This window comes from Peromyscus eremicus, chromosome 1 (assembly GCF_949786415.1).
Source record: "Peromyscus eremicus chromosome 1, PerEre_H2_v1, whole genome shotgun sequence".
Classification (NCBI taxonomy): Eukaryota; Metazoa; Chordata; class Mammalia; order Rodentia; family Cricetidae; genus Peromyscus; species Peromyscus eremicus.
Window position 1 is genome coordinate 83,898,383 of NC_081416.1, and position 12,208 is coordinate 83,910,590.

At 49.1% G+C, this 12,208-nt stretch overlaps 1 protein-coding gene across 1 annotated transcript in view; it reads left to right on the top strand.

Moving 5' to 3' along the window:
* The first annotated feature begins 3,388 nt into the window (after positions 1-3,388).
* Positions 3,389-12,208, top strand: part of Syt17 (synaptotagmin 17) — a 29,215-nt gene continuing 20,395 nt past the window's right edge. The window contains exons 1-2 of the mRNA XM_059259020.1: positions 3,389-3,416; positions 4,741-5,360. Of these exons, the coding sequence (XP_059115003.1) occupies positions 3,389-3,416; positions 4,741-5,360 (648 nt within the window). The remainder of the gene's footprint in view (positions 3,417-4,740; positions 5,361-12,208) is intronic.

Genomic DNA, 12,208 nt, shown 5'->3' on the forward strand with positions numbered 1-12,208 from the left:
AAAAAAAAAAAGAATATTTTTGGAGCAAGAGGTTCATTCTGTGTGCAGACAAAAACAGAGAAGTGGACTGGAATGTTCCTTCCAGGGCCAGCACACTCCAGAACTCTGAGCAGTACCATTCATGTTATGGCACTGTGGGCTATACCACCTGGAGTTGGACAATCTGCAATGTAAACAGCTGTACATGACCTTTCTGCTTCCCAGGATGAGCTGGGCTGCCTCAGACCCCGAGTAGCACCTCATTTAGTTTTGGCATCCGACATAATATAAAGCAGAACAGAAATCTGTAAGGGGGAAAGCGGGTTCAATTATTCAGAAAGCAGATCTGCAGCTTGCATTTGCTCCAGATTTATTTACCAAGTGGGCAGTTGCATGTTATCAAACAGACAGGAAGTAGAAATGTCAAGTGCTTGGGCTGTGCAATGCCATTCCCACTGTGACATCTGGGGCCTGTCTCCATACAGTGACGTGTGGTGGATGAGCCGGCCTCTGTGTGTTCTGTGTGAGTCTCTGGAGACACAGCACTCATTATCGTGTGTATTAATGTCATACAGACAGGTGAAGATCTCGGTGACTGCACTGTCTATATGGCTCTGTTGGAGCAGTTCCAGAAGAGTCCTTATGGGAGAGTGAATGAAAGCCAAGTTGTTTGTGTCCAACAAGCCTATATGGACTACCTACTTTATGTATGGCTCTTGTGAGTTGCACAGGGGATGCTCAGCTGTGAAAGGGAGCATAGCTGGGATCCCCTGGGGTACCACGGTTCATCAAAAGGCAAATCAGCTCCCATCACAAGCTTGCATTTCCCATCAGTAAGGCAGGGAGTCCATAACAGCTGGCTGCAGGACTGCTCAGAGGATGGCCTAAGATAGTGCTTACGGGCACCATAGGTGCCCCTTGCCACTCCCTGCCCCCTTTGATCAGTGAGTACAGATCCCAGTGTCCGGGAATGACGCGACACCTCAGTGTTGCTGATCCCAGTTCATTCTGGGATGTAAATGACAAGCCAGTGGGCCAGCCCTGAAGATGAGCACAGCACTAAAGGGAAAGACATCTATACAGGGGGATGGGAGAGGTCTCAAGGACAGGATTGTGGTCCTTGGAGGAAAGGCCACTGAAGCAGAAACCTGAGTGGTTAAAAGAACAAAAAACTAGGCAAGAGAAGAGCCTGGAGGAGCATCTTAGGCAGAGGGAACAGGGAGGCCCAGGGTATCTGAGGGAACACAGAGGTGGGGCAGCCCCTGTGCTCCCAGACACCTGTGTTTTAGTGGCTCCAGAGGGTGGTGACATTTAAGCTGACCATTGAAGGTGTGTGGGTCTCATAAGAGGAGGTGGCTGTCACAGTAAAGCTTGGCAGCTGGGAAGCAGGACCGTAAGCAGGCAGGGGTCCAGGAGCCATGACCCTTCTATCCAGAGGCTGCTGCTCTGCATTAAGGGAGTCTTGCCCCAGTTTGGTCCTGCTCCCTGTCCCCATGCACCTGTCCCGCACATTTCATCTGCTGTCCATACACAGCCAGCAGGTATCCAGCCCCCCTTTCCAGCCTGTCTTGCCCTGCCTGTTGCCTTTCATTACTCTGTGGTCAAGGCAGCCTCATCTCGCCCATCAGGTGCCCCCAAAGACCCTTTAGAATTCAAAGCTTGCATTTTGGGGTTTTAAGACATGTTTGTTTCCTTGTAGGCTTAAATGTCAAGTTGAGGAGATGTGACCGGATGGCCTTAATCAGCCATTATGGCTCAGGATGCACGATGCACAACATTCCCCCATGCACAGTATCACTAACACTAGATCTCTTTGCAGGCTCCCTGCTCTCCCTTTCCTCCCTGCCCCAGCACTCATGCCCAGCTTGAGTACTGGCGAGATCTGGTTTTGTTCACTTGTTTGAGACAAGGTCTTTCTTGGTAGCATGACCTCAAACCCAGGATTATTCTGCCTCGGTCTCCTGAGTGCTGGGATTACAGGCACACACCATACCCAGCCTGGGGGGAATCTTAAAGCCACCTCTATTTTATTTTCAGCTAAAACATGCCAAGTACCCAACTATGTCACTGCTGTGTCATTCAATGCTTCTTAACTCATTCTGAGAGTTTAGCAGCCAGAGAAGGTGGTCTTTTGGTTGTTCCCATTTTATAGATGGGGAAATGGAGGAACAGAGAGGGGGAGGCAATCACCCAGGGTCACCTCGCTAGGGTTCCAACTGAAAGTATCTGTCTGTCTATCCATCCATCTACTTACCTACCTATTATCTATCATCTCTCATCTCCCTCACCATCTGTCCCCGAGCCTTGCCCATGCCTCCTCCAGTTTCTTAGCATTTCTCGTCTTCATTAGCATCATGTTGAGTCATTGCTGCTGCTAATTCGTAACTGCTTCTCCACCTCCAACTTCTGTTCTCAAGTCATTGATTCACAGGACCATTTTGTAGTCATCCACCTGCCACTCTACCCTTGAGTGACATTGTGATGGCGTATTTTTAAAGGATGTTAAATCAGAAGATTTAATAAGCAGAGTATTGAAACAGAAGGACACATAGCCCCAAGAGCCACGTTCCCAAGTTCAGATGCATCTAAACAACCACACTGTTCCTGCCGGACCCAAGATTGACAGGTCTCTGGCTTCATTCCGCCATAGTGGCGCCCTCATGTGGCAACAGTGTGTGGGTTTGCATGCCCTCCACCCAACTCTGAAGCTATTTTCTAAATCAGGGATGATATCTTTGAATTATTTCATAGTTTGTGTAAAAAGCAAGACTCTATTTCCATCATTCATAGTGATATAGTGTGGGTCAGCAGCTGCATCATCACCCCCCGCGACAGGAGTCCCTGTATTCAGCCACTGAACGTTTGTTCATGCTCTGGGAAAGGTGCGGGTAGTGGTTGAACTGTGGGAGAATGCAGAGAGCAGGTGGAGGCCCACATGGGACTCTGGTGGGGGGTTGTCTCAGCAGCCACTGAAATCCCTTCTCCCCCTCTAGAATGGCCAGCCGGAGCAATGACAAGGACGGTGACTCCGTCCACACAGCCAGTGATGTCCCATTGACCCCAAGGACCAACTCCCCTGATGGGAGACGCTCGTCCTCAGACACATCCAAGTCCACATACAGCCTGACTCGGAGAATCTCCAGTAAGTGCCTGGAGACAGTTGGGGTTGGCGGGGTCGGGTTGGGGGGTGGGGGGTGTTCTCTTAGTACCGTGGAAAAAAACCTAGCTGAGCATGGTGACTTGTGCCAGAAATCCCAGCACTCGGGAATCTGAAGCAAGAGAATCTAGGACAGCCTGGAGTAGAGTGAGTTCCAGGCCAGCCTGAGCTATAGAGTAAGATCCTGTCTCAAAACAAGAGCAGCGCTTGCACTTAGGGTCATGGAAGTAGGAAAACAAAGGCAAGGGCTTGATGGGGGAGACCAAGGGACTGGACTGTTGTACCTGTAGACCTCAGGTTTCCATCTGTTCATAGACTAACTGGGCTTCCACCCAGGCACGCTGGCCCCTGGGTCCACCCTCCCAGAGTAGGGCAGTGCTACGCCTCAGTTGGGGAGGGTACATTTCCCTCTTGGATCTTGCACTTGCAAGTTCAGGGCTCTAGAAGGTCCTCCCAGTCTATCCCTTCATCTGTAAGGTGGACTAATGTCTCATCTAATAACCCAGGGGACTATAAAAAGCAGGTGACTCAGAGCATGATGTCTATTCAGAGCACTACCTGGCACCGAGCTGCTCTGATCATAGTGATGGGATGCTCCCAGATACCACCTCTCGCAATAAGTAAGAATAGAGTTATCTTTCCATATGCACACATTCTGTACCCTTAGGTTCAACCAATCCCAGCACTTGGAACCCAAGGTAGAAGAATTGTGAATTCAAGGCCAGCCCAAGCTACAAAGTGAATTCCAGGCCATTGGGGGTTACTTAGCAAGACCCTGTCTCAAAGAGCCAAGAAAAAAGATTGGGTGTGTGTGTCTATACTTAACACAGACTTTCTTTTCATGTCTTTATTTCCTAAACAATATGGTATAATAGCCGAGCTTGGTGGTGCAGGCCTATAATCCTACTCAGGAGACTGAGGCAGGGGAATTATGAGTTCAAGGACAGTCTGTACAACTTGGTGATACCCTATCTCAAAATAAAAAATAAAGAGAGGCCCAGGCCTACGGCTCAGTGGTAGAGCCTTGCCTAGATGCATGCAGCCCTGGACTGAATCCACCACACACCAGGAAAAGGAAGACTTGCCATAGGAAGTTTCATTTTGTGGCATTTGTATTGTTCTCAGCATTTTAATCTAGAGACGGTGCAGGGGTATCCAGCCTTTTGGCACTGGGATTCAATGTCGTTTACAAGTGTATTGAGCTGCATTCACTGGGGTGCGTGTTGCCTGTGGGCTTTAGGTTGGACATGCATGAACATATATGGTTGACCGTGCATAGGGTTGTATATTGTTCTTTTGTATTTATTTAGTTTTGAATGTGTGTGTGTGTGTGTGTGTGTGTGTGTGTGTGTGTGTGTGTGTGTGAATGCACACACCATGGTACATATGTGGAGGTCAGAGGACAACTTTTGGAAGCTGGTTCTCTCTCTCCACCATGTGAGATTGAACTCAGATCCCCACGCTTGGTAGCAAGTTCCTTTACCTATTGAACCATCTTGTACAGAAGAGCCCATTGAAGCAGAGAAGCCCACATGGGCATCTGGGGATCTTTGCTGATGTTGGCGGGTGGCCGGTGGTGATCTTTGTTCTTGGTGGCTGTTTAGGTCTGGATTCCCGGCGCCCCAGCTCCCCGCTCATTGACATCAAACCTATTGAGTTTGGGGTTCTCAGTGCCAAGAAGGAGCCCATCCAGCCATCGGTGCTGCGCCGGACCTACACCCCTGATGACTACTTCAGGAAGTTTGAGCCCCGGCTTTACTCCCTTGATCCAAACCTCGATGATGTGGACTCCCTGACTGATGAGGAGATCATGTCCAAGTACCAGCTGGGCATGCTGCACTTTAGCACACAGTATGACCTGCTGCACAACCACCTCATAGTGAGGGTGATCGAGGCCCGGGACCTGCCACCCCCCATCTCTCATGATGGCTCTCGCCAGGACATGGCCCACTCCAACCCCTACGTCAAGATCTGCCTCCTGCCTGACCAGAAGAACTCCAAGCAGACGGGAGTCAAGCGCAAGACCCAGAAGCCTGTGTTTGAGGAACGCTACACCTTTGAGATCCCCTTCCTAGAAGCCCAGAGGAGGACCCTGCTGCTCACTGTGGTGGATTTTGACAAATTCTCCCGCCACTGTGTGATTGGGAAAGTGGCGGTGCCTCTGTGCGAGGTGGACTTGGTGAAGGGTGGCCACTGGTGGAAGGCTCTGATCCCCAGCTCTCAGGTAAGGCTTGAGCTTTGCTGTGTCACCTCCTGGGAATTCCTTTTTTTTTTTTTCTAAGATTGTTATTTTAACTTATTTTACTATTTAATTTTTTTCTTTTGAAGCTGGGTGTGGTGATACATTCCTGCAATCCCAGCACTTGGGAGGTGCAATAAGGATCAGAAGTTCAGGGTCACCCTTGGCTATGTAATGAATTTGAGGATAACCTGGGCTACTTGAGATCTCATGTCAAAAAAGCCAAAGGAAAAAACTTATTTTGCATTTAAGTTGTTTTTATTTTGAAATAGTTATACTCACATGAAGTTTCAAAAGCAGCATAGAGTTCCAATTGTTCTCCATTGTCCCTAGGACAGTGTCTTACAGCCCAGAGAATATAGGATATTCCACAAAACACTGTAAACTGGAGTAGACCAAATTCAGATTCCAGTGGTTTTTATACATGTCCCCCCACCGTGTGTGTGCATGTGTGAGTGTGTGTGTGCGTGTGTGTGTGTATTCATTGGCATGCGTATATGAATGTGTGTGTGTGAGTGTGTGTGTGTGTGTGTGTGTGTGTGTGTATGTATGCATGGGCATGCATGTGTAAGTGTGTGCATGTGTATGTGGACATGCATATGCATGTGTGAGTATGTGTGTGTATGCATGGGCATGCATGGGTAAGTGTGTGTGTGTGCATATGTATTCATGTGTGAGTGTGTGTGTATATGTATATATATATATATATATGCATTGGCATACATGGGGATGTGTGTGTGTATGTGTGTGTGTGTGTATGTGTGTGTGTGTGTGTGTGAGAGAGAGAGAGAGAGAGAGAGAGAGTGAGAGAGAGAGAGAGTGAGAGAGAGAGTGTATATGTAGTTCTATGAAATCTTTTTACCCTTTGGTGTATGGGGAATGTATGTGTGTAGAGTATGTAAGGTGTATGAATGTGTGGAGGCCAGAGGAGGGTGTCATGTGTCCTACTCGATCACCCTCCACCTTATTTCTTTGAGTCAGGTGCTCTCACTGAACCTAGAATAGACTGGTAGCCAGCAAGTCCCAGTGATCCTCCTGTCTCTGTCCCCACAGCACAGGGGTTGTATGCATGTCCATGTATGCATATCCATGTACACATATCCATGTATGCATATCAATGCCTGGGCTCTTTAGTGGGTTCTGGGATCCAAGCTCAGATCCCCATGCTTATGAAGCATGGACTCTGATGAGGCATCTCCAGCCCCAGTTCTGTAAAATCTTACCATGTATACAGATTCATGGCATCACCACCCTGGAGCATTGCCCCCAATGCTGAACAGTTTAATCAGGAGAGTGGTTGTCCAGAGTATAAAGATATCAATCATTTTGACTTTCAGAAAGTGACTTGGAAGAAAAAAAACAAAAACAAAAGTGGGGGCTATGGAACTGATGACGCATGGATGTCTCTCAGGCAAACTGTGAGGTGATCGGCTTCCCTCCCCGGGTCCAGCCTGAAGGGGGTGTGATCAGCTGCTGGGGAAGCCATCCTAAGGCCACAGGCTGAGCTGGGACTCCAAGAGGCTGTTAGGTACTGAGTGCACCCTCTGTGGACAGAGAGAGTTGGGCAGGCCAGGGAAGGGGAAGGTACAGCTGGGAAGAGGCATACCTCATACACTGCGCAGTTGAGGATGGCCCAGCCCAAGCAGGTACCGGCAGGGGACAGGGCCATTGTAGACAAACATGCTGGGATACATCTCAAAGCTGTGCAGCCTCGATCAAGAATCCAATGACCCAGGCTGCCTTCGGGGAGGCGGGTTGGTTGGTTTGTGGTGAGTTATGTGCTAGGGATTGAACCCAGAGCATTGTGCACGCTGAGTGTACCCTCTCCTGCTGAGCTATATCACATCCCAAAGGTATCCAGGTTTCCAGCATGGGAACAGGACTGTCCTGTCAGCTGTGTGTCTGTCTTCCTAGATGAAGGTCTACCCCTTTCTTCAAATGAATTCCCCATGAAGAAGGCCCTGAGGCAAGGCTGGTCATATATCCAGGAAATGTCACCAACTGGGAACACCAGGAGGGATTTGGAAAGTCAGGAAGGGTGTGTGATGGACAGACAGGTCAACACAACAGGCCATTGTCTGGTTCTTAAACCTGACAGGGACCTGGGAGTTTGTGCAAGGCACACACAGGAGCCCAGTGTTGCTCATCCACAGAACTGTTGAGTGAAGGCTACTGGGAGCTGGGAGCTTAATTCCCTGGCAGTTTTGGCCTGTGGTCTTAGAACGTAAGAGGCCTCTGATACCCATGGTGGGAGGTAGCATCTGGACACAGGCCTTCATACTAAAACAGAGAGGACAAGGAGAGAGCGGGAAGACACGGAGACTGTTGTGATCTTGGCTTCACCCCACAGACACTTCCTCTGGGCAGGCCTGCCCCCTCGCATCACCATCGTGTTGGGTACTTCCTGTGCCTTCTGCCATGGCTGACGACACTCGGTGTTCAAAGAATCACACTCTCTCAGCCATTCAGAAGTTTACAGTTGGGGGACTGGGGAACATTCCATCTTGCCAAACTCAAACTCCATTCTTTTTTTTTTTTTTTTCCAACTCCACTTTTCATCCAAGTCCCTGGAGATGCAGAGAATCTCTGACACCCCCACACCTCACCTGCAGGTCTTGTTCACTGTTTCCATTCCTGGTCCTCCTGGTCCAGTGCTGTAGCTCGCTTCCCTCCCACCTTCTCTTACCCCCCCCTCCCTCCTCACCTCCCTCCCTCTGTTCTCAGTTACTTCTTCCTTCCCTCCACCTCCTTACCGCCTTTCTCCCATGAAGTGAGCAGCCAAGGCCACCCTGCTGGGGTTTGAACCCAGATGCTGAAGGCTTTACTCCTAGCCATTCTGACTCAGCCTACCCTTCTCACAACCCTCCTGCTTCAGCCTTCTGAGTGCTGGGATTACAGGCATGCATCGTCATGCCTGGCTAGAATTATCTTTAATTTTGGGAGGTGGCTTGGGAGGTAGCTGGGCTAGTGACGTGCTTGTTGTGCAGGTGTCAGGACCCACGTTTAGTGTCCATTTAAAAACCTAAGTTTGGGAGGAAGGAGGACAGGGGAATCCGTGGCTGATATGTAAAATTAAATTAAATTATAAAATTAAAAATAATAATAATAAAAACCCGAGTTCAAGGCAAGTGTCTGTAATCCCAGTGCTTGGGGGGCAGGGACAGAAGGATGCTTGGAGCTCACCCGACAGCCAGTCTAGCTGGATTGGTGAGTTCTGGGTTCAGTGAGACCTAGCCTCAAAAAATAAGGTGGAGAGTTATTGAGGAAAATGCTGGATATTGACATCCTACCCCCACATACACACACAATGCATACATGCACCACACACAGAGGAACACATACACATATACCACTCCAACACACACACACACACACACACACACACACACACACACACGACTGTTTGAGGCTCATGGGAAAATCAAGAGGGAGATTTATAGGTTTCCTATCACTCCCCTTCACCCCTACCCACGCACAGTCTCCCCATTCCCGGCATCACTCACCACAGCAGTGTGTTTGGTACCAGAGACAAACCCACGTTAACACATCATTATTGCAGTTTGGGGTACACTGTTAACTCGTACATCCTATAGCTCTGGGCAAATGTCTAGTGACATATGTCCACTGTGATAGCAGCAGATAGAGTGGTGTCACCAGGGCTTGTTTTCAAGGCAAAAATAATTTGAGATGCTCGGCGTTCTGTGCTGATTGGACCCAGTACCTGGAAACTGCCTGGAGTTACGGACGCCCCCAGCCTGCCTTCTGGACTGCTAAAAACAGCCTGGTAAACAGAGACTCCTAACTGCCTTCTGTATTTTGAGATTCCTCACCAACTGCTACTGTCACCATCCAGCCCTCAACCAGGCAAATGGCAATGTTTTAAACTTGCCCTGAGCTGCTGTCAGCCTTGACCTTTAGAAAGCTGGCCTCTGTGTGTGTGCTAAAACGGCTTCCAGCTCAGTTTCTAATAGGCAGCCCCATAATGCTCCTGGGGACCAGATCAGAACCCGGCAGAGCAACAGGAACTAGAAGTTTCCGTGTGCGTGGGCCTTCTTGTGCCCCTCCTCCCTTGGTAAAAATCAACTTCACACTTGAGAGCTTATTAAAATTTTTAACTACATTCTTTATTTACTTAGTGTGTATATACTGTGGAGCGCTTGTGGAGTTTCAGAGGATGACTTGTGGGAACTGTGTGGGACCCAGGATCAAACCAAAGTCATCAGGCTCTGTAGCAAGCACCTTTACCTACTGTCCCAGTTCACTTTCTATTGCTGTGACGAACACCATGACCAAAACCTACTTGGGCTAGAAAGGGTTTATTTGACTTATATGTGGATCACAGTCCATTGAGAGAGGCCAAGGCAAGAACCTGGAGTCAGGTACTGAAGCAGGAGCCGTGGAGGACTGCTGCTTACTATGGATTGCTCAGCCTGCTTTCTTATACAACTTAGGACCACCCGCCCAGGAGTAGCACCATCCACAGTGGGCTGGGCCCTCCTCTCCAATTAACAATCAAGAAGATGCCCCACTGACTTACCTTCAGACAATCTGATGAAGACATTTTCTCAATTGAGTTCCTCAATGAGACAACTTTAACTTGTGTCATTTGATAAAAACTCAACCAGGACACCTGCTGAGCCATCACTGGCCCCAACACGAGCTTTTGCTCCCTAGTGATAGCATGAACTAAAGGAGGAACCAGAACAATGCGGGTGAACCTCCCTATTGCATAAATGAGAAGACTGCGTGGCAGGAAGGTTGAGTGACTGGTCTAAGGTCGCCCAGATTTTCACAGTAGAACTGGACTAGAGCTAGGTTGCCTGACTTCCAAGCAGGTCTTGCTACTGTGCCAGCCATCTTTACTCCCCCAGATAATATGGTCCAGTGATGGGTAAGAGTATGGGCCCTGCACTCACATAGACCTGGGTTCAAGTTTGAGCTCTGCCACCTACTAGAGGTATGTGCTCAGGAAGGTCACACTTCATCACTCAGCCTCAGTTTCCTGTCTGTCTCAGGAGGCTTGCACAGTGTGAAGATCTGACTTCCCAGAACCTCTATTTCAGTCTCCCAGGGGCATTCCCTGTGGCCTGTCTGACTCACAATGCTGACACCAAATGTGTACGTTTGCCCCCAGAACAACCATGCCTCCATTTCTCTGGACACCAACTGCCTTATATTTTGCTTCAGTTTGGACTCTACCCTCCCTCAGACAGTGCGTGCCGGTCCTATGTCCCAGTTTACCACTTTGGCTGACCAGACTATTAAATCAAAAGTCCCCTGGACCCTATGCTCTAGTTTAGTCATTTGTAGAAGAGCTCACAGAGCCCAGCAAAGCCCTTTACTTCTTATTTTAGCTCACATTTTTACAGGGTTCAGTCCACGGTGGTTTGGCCTCTAGCACTAGGACAGAGAGCATCCTGACAATGGGAGTTAGTTCATCATGGAGACTGTGACTTAGGAACCGCCAGCAGCAGGGATGTACGGTGAAAGGCAGGAGGGAGGCACATGTGAAGTCTCCACCCCTCTTCAGGCACACCGCTCTTCCAACCCCCTGCTGGAATCACCAATGTTTTCCAAACCCGATGCTTGTGAGTTTGGGTGGCGGTCCCACGGCACAAACGTGATGAGTAGAACCGTTGTCACCTGGTGGCTGAACTAAGCCTCCACTTCAGGCACCTCTCCCTGGAGGTCAGAGAGTGGGGATAAAAAGCCTCCAGCTCTCTACTCATGGTCTTTCTGGTAACCATTCCCACGCTGAAGTTACCTAGAGGTCCCCAGTGATCAAGCAAACTCATTGGCATACAAAAGATGCTCTCCCCACTGAAAGTATTCCAGATATCCTAGAAGCTCTGTGCCGGACCTGGGTACAGACACCAAATGTGAATTTCTCGTTCACAACCGGGCTCTGCCTCCGGGTTGGTGGGTGATATTAGACTTGCACCTGAGCCCTACAGTGCTACTATCACTGTCACCATCATGACCATGACCATGACCATCCTCATCACAGGACTCATTGAGAGCTGGATGAGATCACACCTGCACCATGCCCGTCTGCTGTGGCTGTGGCTCATTTGTATAATGAATGGAGTAGGTTTCTCGTGTGTCAGTTCCATGTGGGTCTTGGGGATGGAGGTGGGAGTTGGGGCTCCAGGTCTAGACTGAAAGCGACAGAACTCAGAGTCCTAACTGTTCCCCACATGGGGACTTCCCTAGCATGTGAGAGGCCTGTTCACAACCCCATGCCCAGGGCGGCACCAGAGCCTGGTTCCATGCATTCTCTAAAGTAGCCACCAGCCTTCTCCCTAATGGTCAGAGAGCATGTGAATACCACCTTGATGTGGGTTATCTGAAATATTCCGTTTGCCTGGCACGTGATTTGCCCTTCTGATGGAGCAGGAGATTAAACAGCAGAAATCGGAGACAGAAGGGTCTCAGAGACTAAGCTATGATCTCAACTTTATCCTGAGGGAGATGGAAGCCGTTAAAAGATGACATGCTGGGAGATCCTGGGCTAGGTTTACATTTTCAGTTGCTCCTGGGGCAGAACATGAGATAGATGGAGAGCAAGCCTTGCACTGAGGTACCCTTGGTTTCCCAGACTAGACCATCCTGTCCATGAGGCTATTGAACAATATCCTTGGCCTCTCTCTGTGGGAAGCCAGTCTCTGGCCCTTCCTTAGTTGTCAAAACCGAACAAACAAAACAAAAAACACTGCCTCCAGACCGCGTGAAACATCGCTTGGGACACGGTCATGCAGCTGATATCCATTGATTTTGAGATATATGATAACAGGGGCAAGGTAACTGTATTAGTCACCTTTCTCATGGTTTTG